General features: G+C 35.2%; 2 protein-coding genes across 5 annotated transcripts in view; one reads left to right on the top strand and one right to left on the bottom strand.

The window, feature by feature from the left end:
• LOC123529004 (leucine-rich repeat-containing protein 74B-like) overlaps window positions 1-9,783 on the bottom strand; it is a 75,808-nt gene extending 66,025 nt beyond the window's left edge. For 3 of the 4 annotated variants that reach the window (XM_045309156.2, XM_053522430.1, XM_045309158.2), the window contains exon 1: window positions 9,682-9,783. The gene's annotated coding sequence lies outside the window, so the exon portion shown is untranslated. The remainder of the gene's footprint in view (window positions 1-9,681) is intronic. The other variant, XM_053522429.1, reaches the window with a different exon arrangement.
• Window positions 9,784-15,135: 5,352 nt separating this feature from the next.
• The window catches only part of LOC123528492 (dual specificity protein phosphatase 7-like), a 54,494-nt gene continuing 48,657 nt past the window's right edge, over window positions 15,136-20,972 (top strand). Inside the window, exon 1 of the mRNA XM_045308251.2 lies at window positions 15,136-15,843. Coding sequence (XP_045164186.1) covers window positions 15,459-15,843 — 385 coding nt within the window. The 5' untranslated portion in view covers window positions 15,136-15,458. The remainder of the gene's footprint in view (window positions 15,844-20,972) is intronic.

Genomic DNA, 20,972 nt, shown 5'->3' with positions numbered 1-20,972 from the left:
TGTTTACCTTTGTACTTTCACTTTCGAGCTCAAAATGACGTTGCGCGATCACATGATAGACACACTGTGCATGGAATTTTTATCTTAATAATCTCTAGGTCAAGTTCGAAACTTTGTCATGTGGGGTCAGAAACTAGGTTACCAGGTCAAATCAAAAGAAAAGCCTGTTAACGCCATAAGCCACATTCATGGCCTTATCTTCAGTAATGTCATTAGTAATCTTGACATGTTTAAGTTTAACATTGAAAAAGAAACGGAGAAACAGAGTACAAATCACTAACAACGGACAAGCAGAAAGAAATGTTACAAAAAATGAAAGACAAAATCTTCATTTTCCTCTGAAAACTGTCACAGCGCCAATCAAACATATTAACAGACCTTTAACTCCTTGTTCTAGTGCCAAGAGGACGACAAGGAATCAACTCATTTCAGTTATTTATTCTTATTATAAAAACTGAAGAAAAATTATAGGTGGGAACATACTTAAATATGCTAAAACATGATTAAAACTTATAAAAATGGCAAATGGTTGCAGCATGTGCAGTGTGCTGGAGAATACTCTCCCGCCCCCATTCCAATGCAAACCCGACTTCGATATTATGTGGCCAAAACAAAGGGACAGCAGAAACCCTGTCAGTTTGTATATTAGATAAGTTGGTCTGTTCTATGATGTCGCATGTGGTAAGCATTTAATCAAACAATCAGTTGATATTTTGTATATAAGGGAAAAGGAAAATGAAGAAAACCTTCATGCATTAATATCAATAATCATAATTAGGGATGTCTTTAGTACGAAAGAACACGGCTTTATTATTTGGCAGTTGATTAAGTAAAATAATTATGGTTTAAAATAAAAATTTTTGGGTGTGCATTCAACAGAACGGAAGTGCAAATCAATAGTATATCATTACTAAACATTAAGTTTCTGTTGCTGATGCCAAAGTGATTTCATGGACCTACCCCTATCAAAATCCCAAGAAAATGCTGTTTACATAAGTTAAAAGTCCATAACAAACATTAAAGAAACAAGATCCACCGTAATGCGTTGCAATTGTACCCACCGCACACTGCGTTGGAATCATTTTTGGTCGATTTTTTCATATGCGTGTAATGAAAATGCGCCTGTTACGAAGAAATAGTTTTTGCTTGACAGGGCTGTACTTACGTTTTGCTGCAAACGTGCCCAGGGGTCGTTTTGTACAAGATTGTACCATTTTTAATGCGAATTCTACAAAAACGACAGTCCCTCGTCAAACTGTACAGAAGTGTTTACATTAATGACAAAGAATTGCACTGAACAAGTGTTTCTGGTTGGAAGAGTACACATGTGGGCTCCTGTCTCACTGGTTGTTTTCAGTCAGACGTGAAAAGGTCATTAGAAAACGTACCGATGACAGCATAAATGTAGTCAGTCGGCCATATTTCTCCACCGCTTCTGCGACGAATCCTCCACCGCCGCTGCGTTGGAACCACCGCTTCTGCGAAAGCTATGGCCAGTGTGTTGATTGTATTCGAGAAAATAAAGAGTTGACAAAGTACTTTTTCTATTGTTATAAAGACTGCAATATAAACACAATATGCCATATATCATGAATATTCTACCAAGTGAACAAGTAACGGCATATTTTCAGCCTGATTCTACTCTGCAGGTGTTTTCACAAGTTATCTTCACAACTTCACAATTTATCTTCACAAGTTATCTTCACAACTTCACAAGTCATCTTCACAACTGGATTACATTAACTTTTTCTTACCACTGAAACAAAGTAATTTTTTATTTGATATATCAGTCACAGTTCTCTGACCTTTATGTTATTTCCACTGAAAGGTGTGTGGGCTATACTTCCTTTAAGACTAGAATTTATGACTCTACCTTGATGTAAATAAATCAAAATTTAATATTAATACCTTTAACCTATGCAGTATTTACATACATATCTAAATTGGTCATAAAGTAGACAATAAAACAATACAGGTTGTTGTGAGATATATTTCTGTAGCCTCTGATACTCCACTCCACTGCTGTATACAAATATTTCCATATTTAGAGATCTATCATATAAATGTACTTGAGATGGTAATAAACATCATTTATCATATTTATAGCCTATTGAATATTTTACCTGAGAACACCTTTTTCTTTGAACAATAACATTTGAAAATATTGAAAAACAAGAGGGCCCTGATAGTCCTATACAAGCTACATAAATAATTATGAAGAATTGGATACTTTAAGGTTATTACAATGGGCTGGTGTGCCTTAAAGCAATATTGGCATACTAGGAGAGGAATTGGCCCGAGGGCTTTAGTGAAAACAAGATTAAAATAATTTAATGTTGCACATTGTCAGTGAATGTTCATGTAATGCACAGGAACTTCAATGTTGTCTGGTGATGCTGATGTCATTTCCTTTCAAACATTTGTTATAAATTCATGCATTTATTTCAGGGCTGTACTTTCTTGTGTCAACCATATTAAACCGTACAAGAAGAGGTAGCTAGCGAAATTATGTTAATATACCATGCATTCTGTTATAAAATAAATGATAATTTGTATATACTCTACACCTTGTCAGTGGAAGTAAAAAATCTGGATGTTTTTCACAGCCAGACGATATCAGGCACACCAGCTCACAAGAACACAAATATTGGCCTCACGCTGCTCCTATACATTTAAATTCAGTGCAATTTTGTTACTTTATTTAGTAATATATGTAATAATATACAATTACCATACAACTGTATCAAGAGGGCCCTGATAGTCCTATACAGCTCATCTATGATAAAATTCTAACTTGATATTCTAAGTAGAAAGGTGGCATAATTCATTAAATATTGGTGCAAGAGTTATGGCCCATAGGTCATAAGATGTGTGTGATAGTGAGAATCAACTGCTGTAAGTTTGAAGCAAATCCATCAAGTAATATCAGAGATAAAGTGGATGTGCATCAAAACGGAAGATTGCTTCGGGAAGTATGCTACCTCGTTAAATAAAGTCTTTATTATTATTATCATTATCTAAGCTGCGGTGATGGATGTTGGGTCGAGTATAATAGCTCTTCATATAGTCAAGCTAAAAATCACTATTACTAATAGAGAATGCATGGCAGGTATTTCAACAACAACATACATAAAAGTTTTTTCTATAGCAATTTATCTCAATGTTTTTTTTATCAAAGCTCTTTCACGGTGCCTATACCACGTGACTTTTATGGCTATGTGTGGGTATAAAAAACATAAACAGCCGTCGATTCAAGGAACATTTTTCATGATAACTTTCTTAATCCTGCACCAATTTTATTCAAATAAAGACGAGGGCCCGGCCATAAGAAAGATACAATCACGGCCCATCAGTTTGAGAAGAATAAATTCGTATTTTTGTCGAAAAGTGCAACCGCACATTTTTCAGTCAGATTGCCGACGTGCTATGTGTGGGTGCATTCTGTTAAAATCGTTTATAAAACTCTTAAAAATGCGTTCAGTGACAAACAAATGGAACCGAGAATGTAATTTTATCTTGTTTGACAGTTGCAAAATAATCGTTAAGAAATATAGCGTATTCCTCTCGTTTTTTAAATAAATGAAAACATGCTATGTGTGGGTGCCGCTAAATTTATGCTATGTGTGGGAGTAAACTCATAAAAATGATACCGTTGCTTGAGATACTTGCACTAAGTGAGTTTTAACTTACTCGTGTTACGTTCATAGAAATGAGTATCCATCTAGCATAACTGATCTTTTTTATTTTTTTTTAGAAAGTCGCTGTGTTATAGAGAATAGCGCGTCAGATTCATTGCTGTTATTGATTACGAGCATGTGTTATCAAACATAATTATTTAAACGTGAAAACTCGGAAATATGTTTGAAGTAAAATTTATGAAAAAGTTATTTCCAATCTCCTTCAGTTGTATTAAAGTGTTGTTTTTTTTATCTTGAGGCATAAACAACGTTTTTCGTAAACACGCAATTGAATCAGTGTCCATGCATTATGTGTGTGGTATGAATTTAATAGCAGTTTTTTACATGCACTACAGCAGGTACTTTACTTTCTTTGGAGGGATTGAAGCCCTTTCTTTATGCTTGAAAAGTGGTTTGAACTACAACCCTGAAGTAGTAGTAATTTGTGTTGTTTCAAACGTATAGCGCAAAGCTACAATAAATGCCATTTTAGCTGCAACTAACCACGAACTAGGTGAGCAGTGGAATTTACAATGGAGCAGCATCCAAGGCTACGATATATGCTCTACACTATATTGTCACACATACTGCCCTTTAAAACTACCTTAGGGACACTGGTTCAATTGTGTGTTTATGAAAAACGTTGTTTATGCATCAAGATAAAAAAAAAACACTTCAACACAACTGAAGGAGATTGGAAATAACTTTTTCATAAATTTTACTTCAAACATATATCAGAGTTTTAACGTTTAATCTAGCATAAAACTGCTGTTATTGTCACTTCTCGGGGGTGTTTTAACAGGAGAGAAAACGTGTGTTAACAGAGAGATTCTCGCGCTCACGTGCTGTTATAACACCTTTATATATATGCACGTTCCATGGCAGAGCGTAACGCATTACCTGATTACAGCCCCAAAACGGATAATTCAAAATGAAATGACGTCAACGTGACAAAACAATGTAGACTTTACCGCACATTTCATGGAAATTCAATGACACTGAGGAACAATATATTCATTTTCCCGTTTTTAACGCGTTTTATGCTAGAATAGCGTAAGCGCATATTCTTTTCGTGTTATAACATCTTTAGAATCCCTTGGGAATCGTTGGTACCCTCGCCGTAGCGGGCTCGGGTACAAACCAATCCCTCGAGATTCTGCAGATGTTATAACACGAAAAAACATGCGTTATTCCTACAAAGATGTTTGATAACACGCGCTCGTAATCAATAACAACAATGAATCTGACGCGCTATTCTCTATAACACAGCGACTTTCTAAATAAAAATAAAAAAGATCAGTTATGATAGATGGATACTCATTTCTTCTATGAATGTAACACAAGTAAGTTAAAACTCACTTAGTGCAAGTATCTCAAGCAACGGTATCATTTTTATGAGTTTACTCCCACACATAGCATAAATTTAGCGGCACCCACACATAGCATTTTTTTATTTATTTAAAAAACGAGAGGAATACGCTATATTTCTTAACGATCATTTTGCAACTGTCAAACAAGGTAAAATTACATTCTCGGTTCCATTTGCACTGTCGCTGAACGCATTTTTAAGAGTTTTATAAACGATTTTAACAGAATGCACCCACACATAGCATGTCGGCAATCTGACAAAAAAATGCGCGGTTGCACTTTTCGACAAAAATACGAATTTATTCTTTTCAAACTGATGGGCCGTGATTGTATCTTTCTTATGGCCGGGCCCTCATCTTTATTTGAATAAAATTGGTGCAGGATTAAGAAAGTTATCATGAAAAATGTTACCTGAATCGACGACTGTTTATGTTTTTTATATCCACACATAGCCATAAAAGTCACGTGGTATAGGCACCGTGTCTTTGTCATTATCAGTCAAGATGTGCAGTGGTGGTGTTGTCTGAGGTGCTTGTTTCTATTCTCAACTTTTTTTGTCATGGCTGCAAGTCTGTTTCCCATTCTGGGCAATTTCTTCATCTATTTTTTTTTTTAATTTTCAGTTAGAAGAAAAAGAAAATAATAAGAAAAAAGGTCAACCCCTTCATGAAGCAAACCATGGCCATGACAAAAAAGTTAAGAATAGAAACTAGGGCCTCAGACGAATAAACAACCACGGAACTGGACTGATGATTACAGTGCAGCCGACAATGTATCTGCAGCAGGTAATATTGCCAGCAAATCTAATAAATGACCATGTACAAAACATCCAGCAACCATCTATTAATGCAAATGTATACAATTTCTAACAGCCCAGAAAACAAACAACTGAACAGCCGATGAACTTGGAGAAATCTTTGCTAACCTTGTACAATATCTATCACAGTTCAAACTTTGATGCATATCATGTATCAACATATTTGAGCCGTGCCATGGGAAAACTAACATAGTGGGTATGCGACCAGCATGGATCCAGACCAGCCTGCGCATCCGCGCAGTCTGGTCAGGATCCATGCTGTTCGCTAATAGTTTCTCCAATTCCAGTAGGCTTTAAAAGCGAACAGCATGGATCCTGACCAGACTGCGCGGATGCGCAGGCTGGTCTGGATCCATGCTGGTCGCATACCCACTATGTTGGTTTTCCCATGGCGCGGCTCATTTCATGTTTTTTCTAAATCTACTAAATCTATTTAGAGATCATTTTATTAACAGACCAATTTTTGACAGTACCTTGTGTGGTCTCTGAATACAATGACCACTCTGCATTAATTTGTTCTAACCACAGATGATATTGACATTGTGTGTACTGACTCTATTTGTAAAGGGACTGGAAAACACAAAGCTTAGATCAATTTCACATATTCCTTGTACTGGGAGATTTTCTGTTCTTTACTTTCTTTGCCTTTACTTTTTCATGTATTGATAGTAAATGGGATTTTTTTTAAAAATGTTGTAATTTTAACAAAATGTGTTCTATGATGAAGACCTCTGCTCAGTTTGATTTTAAATACTATTAGAATAATACTGGCAGACTTTTGACAGGTAAATGACCTTGTTTGATTTTTTTTCTAAACATGCTGTATGTCACTTGTTGTAAAGGTATGTGCAATGTATCAAGTTTTGCATTAGAACATTTGATAAGTGTATACTGCTGTCCGCAAAACAATTTTTTTATTTTAAATACTTTTTTGGAATAAAGTTCTGAATCAACATATCGCCTTTTCTCCTCTTTGACATATTGGGATTTAATTTTGATGATTCCATCTTCAGAAATGATTTATGACAGATGTGAGATTGAAGAACATGTGTTATGCTAGTAAATTTTGCCACAATACTTATAAGGAGTGAGTGCTAGTGGAACCAGTAGAATATTCCCAATTTGCCTGTAACAATCGCGAGAGGGGTTGGCAATATCCAGAGATAGATAGATAAATAAATTTTATTTACTGTTAATTTTTTGAAACAATGAACACAAGCTCTGTCGAGCTTTTGAGCATTCCTATTTGAAGAACAGTTAAGTACTGTAAAATCATTTGATTTCGTGGGCATGAGATTTCGTGGTTTTGGTCAAAACGGCAATTTTGAGAGGATATGAATTTGTGGTTTTTAACTTTTGAACATAAAATGAATGGGCATTTTACTTGTTAGTTGGTATTAGATTTCGCGGATTGACTCAACCACGAAAATTAGTTCCCCACGAATATTAATGATTTCACAGTAATACTTTACCTCCCGCAATTTGCTGGTACCCTTTTACAGCTGGGTTGACATCTACATTGTATGTTAAACTGTCAACTTTGACCATGACTTGATGGTGCGCAAGAAAAGACAATAGTTAAAAAATAAGAAACATGAAGTAAAGTATAATACAGTAAGAAAATAGAAACAGTCAAGAATGTGGCGCAAAAAGTAAAAGTAAAAAGATAAAAGCATGAAAAATGCCTTCTACTACATCCCATCTGAGTGACCAGTCCGGCTTGCGTGTCACTACCAGGACCCTTGGTCCTGCGGGCAGTGCTCCCTTATCATTTGAGGTATATCAGAAAGGCATACTGATTCCTTAGAATGGCTGGGATGACAGCTCTCTCTTGAATGATGCCAAAGATGGAGCCTCAGCGACACTGGCTGGAAGTCTGTTCCACATCGGGATGGTTCTAGGGAAGAAGCTGTATTTGTAGTAGTCGGTTGATGTAGAGTACTAATGGAACTGGTTGGTATGTGCTGCTCTTGTTCTAGAAGTGACAGGTGTGAGATATGTGGAGGCTGGAATATCCACTAGATCATGCACGATCTTGTAGAGCATGATGAGCTGTTCCTTTTCTCTCCTTGTCTGGAGGGACTCCCACTGCAAGTATTGGATCATATCTGATACACTGCTGGCGTTTCGATAGCGATTGGTGACAAATCGCGCTGCTCTGCATTGAACCATTTCTACCTTATGGATCAAGTCCTTCTGGTATTGACCACAGACACTTGGGGTTCAGAACCTGTCCCCCCTCCCAATCCGCCCCTGCCATCCTTCAACCAATATATTTTCGCTTCTTAAATCAATCTGAGCACATGTCTCGATCATACAACAACTTCTGTTACCATTTCAGTATGTTTAAAAAATCTCCCATATGCTATCAATGCTCAGAAAAACTAAAGACAACTTACTCCGAGCGTTTTCAACACAAACTAGCTTGTCCAAGGAATAGGAGAATAGATCCCAGCTTGATGTCAAATTTACTACTCAGAGCCGGGACACAGACAATATCGTTAGTGGTTAAAATAAAAATACTCGCCCGTGACTTCAACTGCCGCGGTGGCCGAGAGAGTACAGACGCTGGTTCTGTGAGCTTATTTTTGGGCAGGGCCGCAGGTTCGCTCCGCACTATGGGTGATCTTTTTTTTCCTGTTTTAGGTATTTTTTTATATCTTGAGAATATATTGTTTAAAAAGAAAATGAAAATATTATATTAGAAAAAGAAAAAAAAAGAATGCCCGAAGCGCGGAGCGCACCCGTGGCCCTGCCCAAAAAAGTTTTTTCAAATCCAGCATATGTACTATCTCGACCATCGCGGCTGTTGCAACTTTCTAAGCAAGTATTTTTATTTTAACCGCTAACGATATAGTCTGTGTCCCGGCTCTGCGTAGTAAATTTGACTGCGCAACATCAAGCTGGGATTTATTCTCCTATTCCTTGGACAAGAAAATCGTGTTTACATTGGGAAGTAAGTTGTCTTTAGTTTTTTTGAGCATTGATATAGTATGGGAATTTTTCAAACATGTTGAAATGGTAACAGAAGTCGTTGGATGATCAAGACATGTGCTCAGTTTGTTTTAAAAAACAAAAATGTATTGACTGAAGGTTGTCAGGGGCGGCATGGGAGGGGGAGGGGTGCTGACCCCCAAGTGTCTGTGGTATTGACTCCAGATTGAGCAGCAGTAATCCAGATGTGATCGAACCATGGCATTGTAGGCACTTGTCTTTGTGTCTTCTGTGGCTCTGTGTAAATTCAGTCTTAGGAAGCCCAGCATGTTTTTGGCTTTCTTGGTGGTGCAATTAATGTAGTCCAAATAATAGGAAGTTTTGGGACCGCGTGATAATTTTTGACTGTTGCTGTCCTGTCAGAGGGATGAAATAAGTCATCCCGATAAGCCAAGTAAGTAAGGCTAGGTCGACTGAGGCATTCTTGATAAGTGCCTTGTCCAAGGACTCACCACAATGGGAGTAGCCAGGAATCAGCCAGGGGCCTTCACCTCCGTAGGAAAGCTCTCGACCAATGTGTCCACTTTGATCAGTAAAACCCTTATTATTGATAATCATATTTGATGTGCTAGTGAAGCAAGCATAAAACTTTCATGCATTTACGTTAGCTTTTAATTTAACAAAATTAACAAAAAGCGTATGCTTGCCGGATTATACGAGGGAAGAAGTGGCGCATTTGCTTTATGTTTGGACTGCATCGAGCTATCCGAAAACTACTCACATTTTGACAGGATCTCGAACGGACAATATACTTTGTTATTTCGACAGATTTCAAAATATCCTAAACTAGTTTTAAAAATGCAATAATAAAGCCAAATTCCATACCCTTTAATTACCCTTATTTTTTCATATTTTCTCAAACATTCCTGGATTTTATCATCACCAATGTAAACTATCATGCGGATTCATTCGCCAACTATCCAATTAAGTAGGTCAATATATATGCGAGGAAGAGACCAATCCCAATTGATTGATATTTATGCACTCGGCTGTAACTGAGACGCGCATACTAATGTTACGACGTTGTGATAGTTTTTACTTAAAAACCAACAAAAAAATGTGCGTAAATGATTTCTACAAAACCCTTACACGAGCATTTGTCTCTTTAATAGCTCTCACAAATATCACCGTGTCCAACGTATACGTCGCATTTACGGTTGGTACGCTGCATACATGGTATATTGTACGCTCCATTACCGGCATTTCCTGTTGATTTTGTCAACATCCTATATGGTGAGGTAAGAAAAACTACTCATTTTCATCGAAGTTCAGCGTGTTCAAAGAAGCGATATATTCAGTACGAGCTGCAGATCATTCAAGCTTCCCATGGTAATGTGATTTTGGTCAGTAATTCTCTAGTTTCTTCAAACATTCGAGTAAACTGACGTGTGAAGTCGGTTTCGAACTCGGACGTTCACTTTCAGGTTCATTTTCTGTCTCTTAAAATCAGTCTGTTGATTTTTCATCGGTTAAACGCGAGGATAGTATAACAAGTTACAAATAAAAATATATATCATGGCGTAAATTGATGTTTTACGGGGAGCTTTATGCCAAAATTAGCGATGTACGCCCCATAAAACGGCGCGTCTACAGAAGTACGCCACATAAAAAGGCCGTTGTATTTATAGCAGCTGATTACGTATGTCTTCACTCGCATCTATTCTTTCATTTTATTTACACTTTTTAACAATTATAAACGGTTTTGGAGCTACATAATGTAATAACAGTAATATTAATTATTCATAAGATAAAATAAACATGCTTGTTTTATATAAACAGTCCGGTATAGAATTGCCCGTTAACATTTTTACTTGGGAATCATGAATATTCCATGTATTTTCTTAAATTAAACTTCGGTGTCTGAACCTAAAACGAATTAAAAACTGAAAATGTATTTCACAAGTAACATAATGCCGTATTTTCAAGTAGAGAGCGGACAAAACGAATACTGCTAGTGTGAACATTGCCTGTAACTTCACAACCTGCCCCGCGTCTGGTGTAGGTTGTGACAGTATGCGGGGTACACTTACCTTACAGTATGTTATAGCATTATAAAAGTACATGGCATTTAACCTTTTCGTATTTCTGAGTTCACATAGCTCAAAATGCTGAATTTCATAATATATCTTATGTCGATATATCTACATGTGATAACAAACTGTCAGAACACAAATGTGTCAAAAATTACTTATAGCGGTCAAAATCGGTATACACATTTTCGTTGTCCTTTTGTTTACAATGCTTGTGCTTTCCAAGAAGAGTATTTGAAAAAAATGGCACGTTTGAAATATTTGCAAATGACGTCTAAGCTCTGCAATAAATATTTTAAGTCACGTGTGGCACAACCAACCCGTGGCACATTCAACAGCGTTCTCCCCTACTTATCTGATTAAACTAATAATCATTGGAAGCCGCCAGGAGGCGCCTTCTAGTAGGTACGCTTAAAAATTTGTCCTTTGGAGATGACGTCATCAATTTAGGATCAGCTGTTGTATTACCTGTTACGTTTAGATTATGAAAATTGTACATTTATAACTCACAATGATTTAATGAAATTTGAAAGTATAAAATCAAATTGATTTTTTTTTAAATCATTCAATTTCTTTTTGATGCAGGTATATAATCATAATTATAACATTTAATTGTCAGCAACAATCGTAAAAGAACTTTTCCCCATTTTTGTAGACTTGTCAATGGTCCTCTTCTTAAATACTTCATTTGATTTATTTGATAGTAATTTCCGTGAATTTCGCATATTTTTACATCATGTGAAAAAAAAGTTGCTATTAATGATTCAAAAACCTTGAATCGACAAGATTTTCGACCCATGTAAAAATTATAATCAAGTTATATTTCACATTCTAAGACGTCTGCTAACTGGATGAAAAATCTTTTTACATAATAGTTATCATAGTTTCATTTCAAAGATGCAGTGGTATAAACTTACATTTTGTTGCTAGTATAGGTGCTGTCCCGGTGTACACATGGGTTCAAAACGTAACTCTGGTTAAACTATTTTTAGACAGAAATGTTAGATGCAACTCAATTTCTTTACAGAGACCCGTACCTCAAAGTCATACTTAGAGGTCAAAGGCTAAAACTTGGTGCTGTTAGTCCTTTTGACACCTGTCGAGCTTGACATGTTGTCCAAGGTCATCTAGTTTCAGTGTAAAACAATTCCTAAGAGGTTGTATGGCATGCAGAAGGGTAATTGTCTGATATTTCACCTGCCCTGAATAGAGGACGTATAAATCTGAAGTATTGATGATACGGAATCTTAACATCACCGTGCACCAATCATAATTTTACGTGGTGCAATTTTATAATCATTTATTCTACTAAACATTTAACTTCATAGGCAGCTTCCATATTTCTATGTCTAAGACACTTTAAGGAACAAAGAAATTGCGGCTTCTTAAATGCAATGCATAAAAAATTCGTCTTGTCATTTCTTGTTCATTTCCTGAATGAAAAACACTTGTTTCCAAGATAACCGTAGAAGAAATTGTTGATTTTTCCTTTAAAGTTTCTATGAAGAAAGAAAGACAGATTTCCTGTCGTAAGTGATTCCAGAACGTAAAAATGAGCCACGCTAAATGAGAAAACAACAAAGTGGCTTTCAGCATGGATCCAGACCAGCTTGCATATCCGCGCAGTCTGGTCAGGATCCATGCTGTTCGCTTTCAAAGCCTTTTGGAATTACAGAAATCATAAGCGAAATTACCATGGATCCTGAACAGAATGCGCGCATGCGCAGGCTGTCTGTATCCATGCTTGTCGCAAAGCCACTATGTTGGTTTTCTGATGTTGCGGCTCAAATCTACAATTGATAACAATTAAATTCGTAAAATATGTTACATGCACGTGAAATAATATAAGAATAAAATCAATGCCAATAGCATTGCGTAATACTGAAATAAAATAAAATGGTCTACGGTAATTAGGAACCGTGGTATCGAGCGTAGACACCACTACGACATCGTGTGATGTGTTTTTTTACATAAGTAATTATTTTCAGGATACGATTCTTTCGTAAGCTAACGTAAACGCCCGAAAATATCGGCGAAGATTAATGAGTGCCAGGTAAATGCTTATCGACAATTGTCTGAAAATTATTATACATGATATCTTATTGTGAATTAAGCTCTACAAATACAGTAATTTTATATATTTAGTCAAGTTTATTTGATAACATTCGACATTAAAATTAATATTTTAAAGAGACTATTTGCTAGGAATCTATCATAGTACGCAGTGTAGAGGTTTAGGTATCCTCCCTGGAAATTCCTTACAATAATGACAGTAACTGTTGCATTTTAGATTAAGATAACGGCCTTTTTATGTGGCGTACTTTGTAGACGCGCCGTTTTATACGGCGTACATCGCTAATTTTGGTATAAAGCTCCCTTTAAACATGAATTTAACGCCATGATATATATTTCAAATTGTAGGTTGTGATACTATTCTCTCGTTAAATCGATGGAAAGTCAACAGAATGATTTTAAGAGACAGAAAATGAACCTGAAAGTGAACGCCCGAGTTCAAAACCTACTTCACACGTCAGTTTACTCGAATGTTTGAAGAAACTAGAGAATAACTGACAAAAATCACATTCCCACGGGGGTCTTGAATGATCTGCAGCTCGTACTGAATATATCTGTTCTTTGAACACGTTGATCTTTAATGAAAATAAGTAGTTTTTCTTACCTCACTATACGGGATGTTGACAAAATCAACAGGAAATGCCGGTAATGGAGCGTACAATATACCATGTATGCAGCGTACCAACCGTAAATGCGACGTATACGTTGGAAACGGTGAATATCATGAGCAGATCACGTGATGTTTAAAGATCGGGTATGAACAGTTAATATTTGACAGTCTTCGTGTATTTGGAAAAAAAACGAGTCCAAATACTAGCTAGGACGTTTCGGGACAGCGTGATAACGTTTGACTGTCGAGAGATGACAACTATAAAATATCAGATCATAAAATAAGTCATCCTGATAAGCCAAATGAGTATACGGCTAGGGTATAAGGGTCTTACATACCTGCCTGTGCAAGATATGGTTTCACCTACTCGTGTTCAAAGAGCTATAAAAATAATACTTCTTTGTCGTGTTGTAGCATTCTGTCCGAAATGGTTGGGAAAAGAGTGGGATGGGAGTGGGGGTGGGTCGTTCTTAGGCTGGTCTATAAAATTATTTTTCATGCCCATAACATTAAACAAAAAATACTTCTTTGCATTAAAAAATAAGAAATTGTGTTTATATTTTATGACGTCATTATATGACTATCACCATAGTGACCACTAAGTCCTTAGGAAAAGAAACAGTAAAAGAGGGGGCATAATTCATGAAATATGTGAGTCATGGTTATGGACCTTGTATCAAACGATGTTGTTAATGATACATAACAACTACTGTGAAATCACTAATATTCATGGAGGGGGTGGGTGGGAGGACTTATTTTCATATAAGTTGCTGTTGTGACAATACTGGAATTAAACCCTAATGATCGAGTATTTAATCGTAAATGAACAAGTAAAATTCCCATCAATTTTATGTAACATTGAAAATACAAAAAATGGGTATTTCCCGATATTATGTTTATAGTTTACGACGTCATGATATGACTAGCACCATATTGGTCATTAAGTCCTTAGGAAAAGAAACAGTAATGTCTATCCCTAGCAGGTATTCCCGCTAGTGTAGATCTACCGTCTATCGTATATTTCAGAAAATAGTTTTCAATTTAATTTTTGGTTTGTCTTGAATGAAAATAAGTATTTTTTTTTTCAAAGGACGGCAACGTTTCAGTAAAAGAAAAATATTTAAAATATAGGGAGCAAAATTCTAATGCTTTATGATTTCTTTGAAAGCACTAAAAAATAATTATCTAAATATTATAAAATTCTTTGAGGTAAACAAACTGACAAATTATTAAATACTTTTTGTGTATTTCGGTCACTTTATTGCACTTTCAATCATACATTAAATTACACAAAGGTTTTAGGAATACGTTATATTTATGCTCTACCAAGGGACGTATAAACACATAAAGGTTAAGCGTATCTCATATTCACTACAGTGAATTCTTACTAACGGAAGTGACGTTTTTCAATTATATAGGACGCACCGTTCTCGATTCATAATTAGTTCCAATTAAGGAAAATGTCGTCATACATTAAGGCGGGATTTAGTGACGTTTTAGAGCTATCTGGTTTGTGATTGGTCAAATATAGGAAGATTGTGTTTGTTTACCTGTCAGTCTTCAGCGATCTCAACCTACTGAACAAAATGGCCAAAGGAAGTTGTGGTGTTGCAGAGTGATTACCCAATTTTATGTAAAATTTGACTCGATTAGGGACTTAATAGTTGTAAGTAAGATGGATTAGATATCGTTACATATTCCAACAGTGTTGACGTCTGCCAAATCAAGAGACAATGATGGCAAAAGCGGGAGAAGTGCTTAGATTGTTGAAATAAGTGTACATGACTTGAATTTAGGTCACCATCTACCAATTTTAGCTTACGTTTTCTCGGTCCTTTCAGTAAATTAACCTTCAAGTTTACAATTACTACGTTAATTTGGAACACCAGATGCCTTGTCGACTTATAACAACAAATATGTCGAGTGACAACACGATTTCAGCGGAATTTTTAGTAGAAGATGTTAAGGGTCCCAGAAGCATGTTGATACTGGACTGTAGGTCACAGGCAGACTTTACTAGGTCACATATTAAAGGAGCTATTTCAATATTTTTACCAAGTTTAATGTTGCGGCGTCTTAAATCAGGTAAACTGAATGTTGGATGTATAATTCAAAATAATGAAGCGAAAGAGAAGTTCAACCGGCTGTGGAAGACACAGACAATTGTGCTCTATGATGAAAAGCCTGATCCCGCAACAGCTTCCCCAACTAGTGTCATAGGTCTTCTCTATAAGAAACTGAAGCAAGATGGTGCTAAAGCTGTGTTCTTAGAAGGTTTGTATGAATTGTTTATAGACTGATAGAGTTTTTACACAAATTTCTAGTTGCTTAATGAAAAAATAAACATTTTTATCCACAATTTAAAATTGAAAGATTTATCCGTAACAGGATTGTCTAGGAGTACAGACCTTTTTTTCCAGACATTGTGGGTTCTTCTTATCTTGAATTTTGTTGCAAACAAAAATATTAAATAGGATTTAAGAAATAGTCACCTAAAACATGAATGTAAATTGTTCACAGATACAAATGGTCTCTCAGTTGTTGACATATTCATTCTAAACGTACATAACTGAGGAAGGCCAAATAGAGCGTGCGGAATCAAACTGGCACAAATAGATTTAACAAAACGATGTTAAATTACATTGTGACAAGTCTTTTTTTAATATTTAGGACATTCATTTAATTACTGGTAGACTGAAGATCAGGGCTTATATGTATTCCGCACATTTGTTGACTATTATCATCAGTATTATGAGAAGCAAAGGAAAATTGCATAGACAATTTCTTCTAGTCATGTTGGTAATATTTGATTTTGAAAACAAACTCTTCCTTCCAATGATCCAATCCCAGTTAAATAACAGTATAAGTGGATTGCATATGCCTTTTCGTTATACATATCGTAAAATTTAATTATTTTTTTTTGCTAATTATGTCTCCCACCACGTATATTGATTTACTCCAGTCTGTGTGTGTGTCTGTCTGTCACAAAGCTTGTCCGCACTCTTAAGTTGAACATTTCTCATCCAATCTTCACCAAACTTGAACAAAATGTGTTTGACCATAAGACCTCGGCCAAGTTCGATAACTAGCCAAATCCGCCCAGGCACTTTTGAATTATGGCCCTTGAAATTGAATAAATGATTGGATCCACTCGTCCAGATCATCTAATTGGATCCACTCGTCTAGACCATCCAGAGTAACTAGACATTTTTGATAGGGGCAGTTGTGGGAGGCATGCTCTTTTCTTAAAAGCATCTCTAGTTTCAAATATGATTAATTGAAGGGTTTGATGTGCTTGTTATCATGCACTTGTTAATCTTTTTTCAATTTATTTGGTATTCCGCTGTTATTTACATTTTGGTATTCCGCTGTTATTTACAAGTGAAAGCTGGTATCTGTGAACAATTTAGATTCAAGTTTCAGGTAAATATTGATCTGATATTATTTGATACTTCATCTGCAACAAAATTAAATACATGTATATAAATAACCCCCAGAGGTCCGTACTCCTAGACGATCCTTAACAAGCTTGTCTAGAGAATATGGATCTGTACCTAGAAATATTAAAGAAATTAAGCCAAGAAGTTAGATCCACTCTGTTTTATGAGCTCAGATTTAGCTTTCAGAAAGATTGGTGCAGTTTTGCTTGTTTTGAGAATTTTAAATTCAGATCTTTGGTCAGTATTTCTATAAATGAATTGCCCTCAGAATTACAAGCAACTTGTTGTAATCTGAAAGAATTTTAAAAACAAGATGCAACAGATTTCCAGTCAACCCTTGGGTATTTAGGTTTACTAAATCTATCCCTGTTTTCAGTACATTCCAAAATTTATGTCTGACTAAATGTTCTGAAAATTAGGAAAACTTCCTTTTCTGTTAGTACAAGTTTAGACTACAAAGAAATTATTGTTTGTTTAAGTCCTTTACAAATTAATTACTACATACATGTATTCATATTCATCCAATTTTTTCTTCAAAAGGTAGTGGGGAGTAGGGGGCATGGGGAGTAGGGAGCAGAGTATTTTAATTCTATAGGCTATAGGATAAGGCAAAAAATGATGAGCTTTACATTAAGAGTCAAATTATACAACAGAGTTTATGTCAGTTTAAGTAGTAATTTAAATAAGAGAAAAAAGTTATTAAAAACACTTCCGCAAAATCACATTGATGCTGTATTGTGGCCGTTTTGCAGGTTTTATGTTCAGACATTTGACAGCTTGTGATATTTTGGAAGGATTCTGTGAATTCTAAACACTGTATTCATGTTCCCTGTAAATTAGTCTATCTCTGTGACTTAAGGTATCCAATCCACAAATAGGTAAATGTTGATGCCTGGTGACCCCATGTTTGTTGGGTGTCATTTGAAAGAGTTGTGTCTGCTGAACAAGCATTAATAAATAAGTTGACCATAAATGATATGCAAGAGTCATTTCAGTCATGCTTTTTGACTGCGAAATGATAGATCTTACACTGTAATAAATGGATTTCTTTTGAAGTATCATTGAAAACTATAAAGTAAAAAAATAAAAATTCTATAACATATTTTTGTCATGTAATTTATATTTTCTCTTTCAGTAGACAATACATTTTCAAATGATACCAAAATTATATGAGCTTACCAGGCATCAATATTTGATATATTTTAATAGCACTCTTATATAGAACTTGCTTATTTGTGGATCGGATACCTTAAAGGTCCATTACTAAGGGAAAGTGAGTTGGCAATTTTTTTCATAGCCAGTGCATAGACTTCTGCAAGACACTAAATAATGAAGATTGGCAGGTCAAAATTTACAGAAGGTCTTTGGAACTCAAAGAAATGTATGTGTATTATGTTTAAATTTCAATGAATCGACAGAATGACCCCCCAGGTCTTTTTAACTTTCTTCATACTTCATAGAAAAATAATTGTACATATACTGCGATTTATTTCGAATTTCTACATACCAACTTTCATTTTCCAATAAAATGAAATAGTTTCTGTGCTTTTTAAAAGAAATTAAAATGTTCACTTTCCTTAGTATAGGACCTTTAAAAGGGTGTGTGAGAGGGTGTGTCCTCCGTTGGTCTATCTCAATATAGGCCCAATCCCTTTTTGTATAGTTAACAAGTAAGTACTAGTAACTTCTGTGGCAAGACTACTGTAAGGTCTAAAAGTTTGACAAAGACTCAACATTTTTGACAATGACATATTCAAAGTGTCCTGGTCAGAAAACAATGATTTATAAAGTTATTATTTGGACCAGTATTCCACTGTCGTACAAGAACATTTTATGGTGCGCCTTTAATATCAAAATGTTTAATTCTTAGTTATATATATTTTCATGTAAATGTATTCTAGAAGATATGAATATATAAACATTTTAATTACTGAATTGTATTTCATTATTACTGTATCATAATGACGTGTAAACAGAATAGTCTTGTAGTGTCAAGAACTTGAAGAAGTGTGTTTCTGTGTTAAATATTTAAATACAAGCATATTTTCTAGTTTGATTTCATTCAGTTTTTTCCCCTCACTTGGTACATTTGAAACTTTGCCAACAAATGTGGGATTGTCAACCACAAGTATCATTAGGCTTTTAAACACATCATGTTTTATTGTACACATTTTGTTTCTGTACTAACCACTTGAATGGTAATAAAAAAATAAGTAAATAAAGAGGTTTTTAAAAGAGGAAACACTTGATGTACAAATCTTACCAGGGTTGTCGAGACTTTTAAATGAATATTGAGTGATGATGAAATGTTTTAGACTCAATTGTATCATATTAAAAGAACTTTCTTGTGCGTTTTTGAAATCAGAAAACAAACTTTTTACGTCACATGTACAGATCATTAAGAAAAATGTTGCAGTTTAACAGACTTGATAATTATTAATAATTGATATTGATGAATCATTTTGTCCCCATGTATTGACCTGGCACTCATGAATATTCAGTATATTTCTGTAAATTAATTCACAGTGTCGGAATCTAAATAGTGATATAGCTATTAAATATACATTTCTTGATTGACATCATGTCACATTGTGCAGATAGCTGTGTGGCGAAACATGGAGCTGCCAATCTCGGGGTTGTGGGTTTTAATCCTGTATCTGACCATAACTTTTTTGTCAGATTTTATCTGCAGATTTAACAGGCAGGAAAACTGCCACGCTTACACCTTAACTTTTTCAAGATTTTTTAACCTTTAGCCTGCTGACGGCAAGTGAGTTTGCCTTTGCGACCAGTGCAGACCAAGATCCGCCAGCACATCTGTGCAGGCTGATCATTGTCTGCACTGTTCGCTATTTAGTCAGTAAATATTCAGTGAACACCCGTTCGAATAATAAATGGTACTGCCCAAATTGAATGATGGACTAGTCCATTTTCGAAATTTAGCAGGGTAAAGGTAAATGTTACTGAAGTGTCAAATAAAAACCTTTAAAACATGTTATCTCTAAAGACAAATTATTTTAGGGTATGAGCTGACAATTCAAGCAACTAGCCTCAGTATATGAAATAAAGAATTCATTGTTTTAATATTGAGCTATTTAAAGGTATTGAATTCTAGATTTTGGCTAAGTTTGTCCATATTATGAACATTAGAACTTGATTTTTTGTTTCTAACCATCTTAAAAATGTTAAATCATGAAAGAAAACATGAATATATTGCACTACTGGTGATTTTGATGCTTGAAGTCCTAAAATTTGAACATTTAATACCTGATTTTAACAGCATAGCAAGAATATAAATATTATAAAAAAAATATATAGAACCCACCACACACTTCTCACAGGTTACAATTAGTGTTTACCTTTAGGATTTCCTCAGCATTATGGGTTAAACATGTGGGCAATATCCTTTCATTAATAACTGGTGTATGTTTAATAATAGACACAGTAAAATAGAGAGAAATGGCTTCATACAGAGTATTGATTAATTTTAGATGAAATAGAGAATATCTCTAATTATCACCTTGAAAGACACTCATATACATTTGTAATTTAATTTATTTCATTTGATAACATATTACTTCTTATCAACCCTGGAAACATTCATTCTATCATGATTGCCACCTCTTTCTATTGATATGAAAATACATGTACTGCCCCCCCCCCCCCAACCCCCCCCCCCAGTTACCGAAATTGACAAAATCGGCATCTTGTAAAGTCTTCTTGCGCGTGGAAGCACCGACAGGAGGGACTTCCTGTTGAAAGGATAATATTAGTAATATTTGAAATCTTAAAGAAAGTTCTACCGATCTTGAACAAGCATTTTGACGAAGTTCTTGAAGGTTTCCCAGGTCATCAGGTGGCAGTTGGCGTGGATAAACAAAATCTGAATATCTAAATACAGATAAACCAGATCTAAATGAAATTTTATAAACAATAAAAATGTTGCTTTTTTTGTGAATTTAG

Source organism: Mercenaria mercenaria, chromosome 13, assembly GCF_021730395.1.
Source record: "Mercenaria mercenaria strain notata chromosome 13, MADL_Memer_1, whole genome shotgun sequence".
NCBI classification, from domain to species: Eukaryota; Metazoa; Mollusca; class Bivalvia; order Venerida; family Veneridae; genus Mercenaria; species Mercenaria mercenaria.
This window is presented reverse-complemented; position numbering and strand designations above follow the sequence as displayed.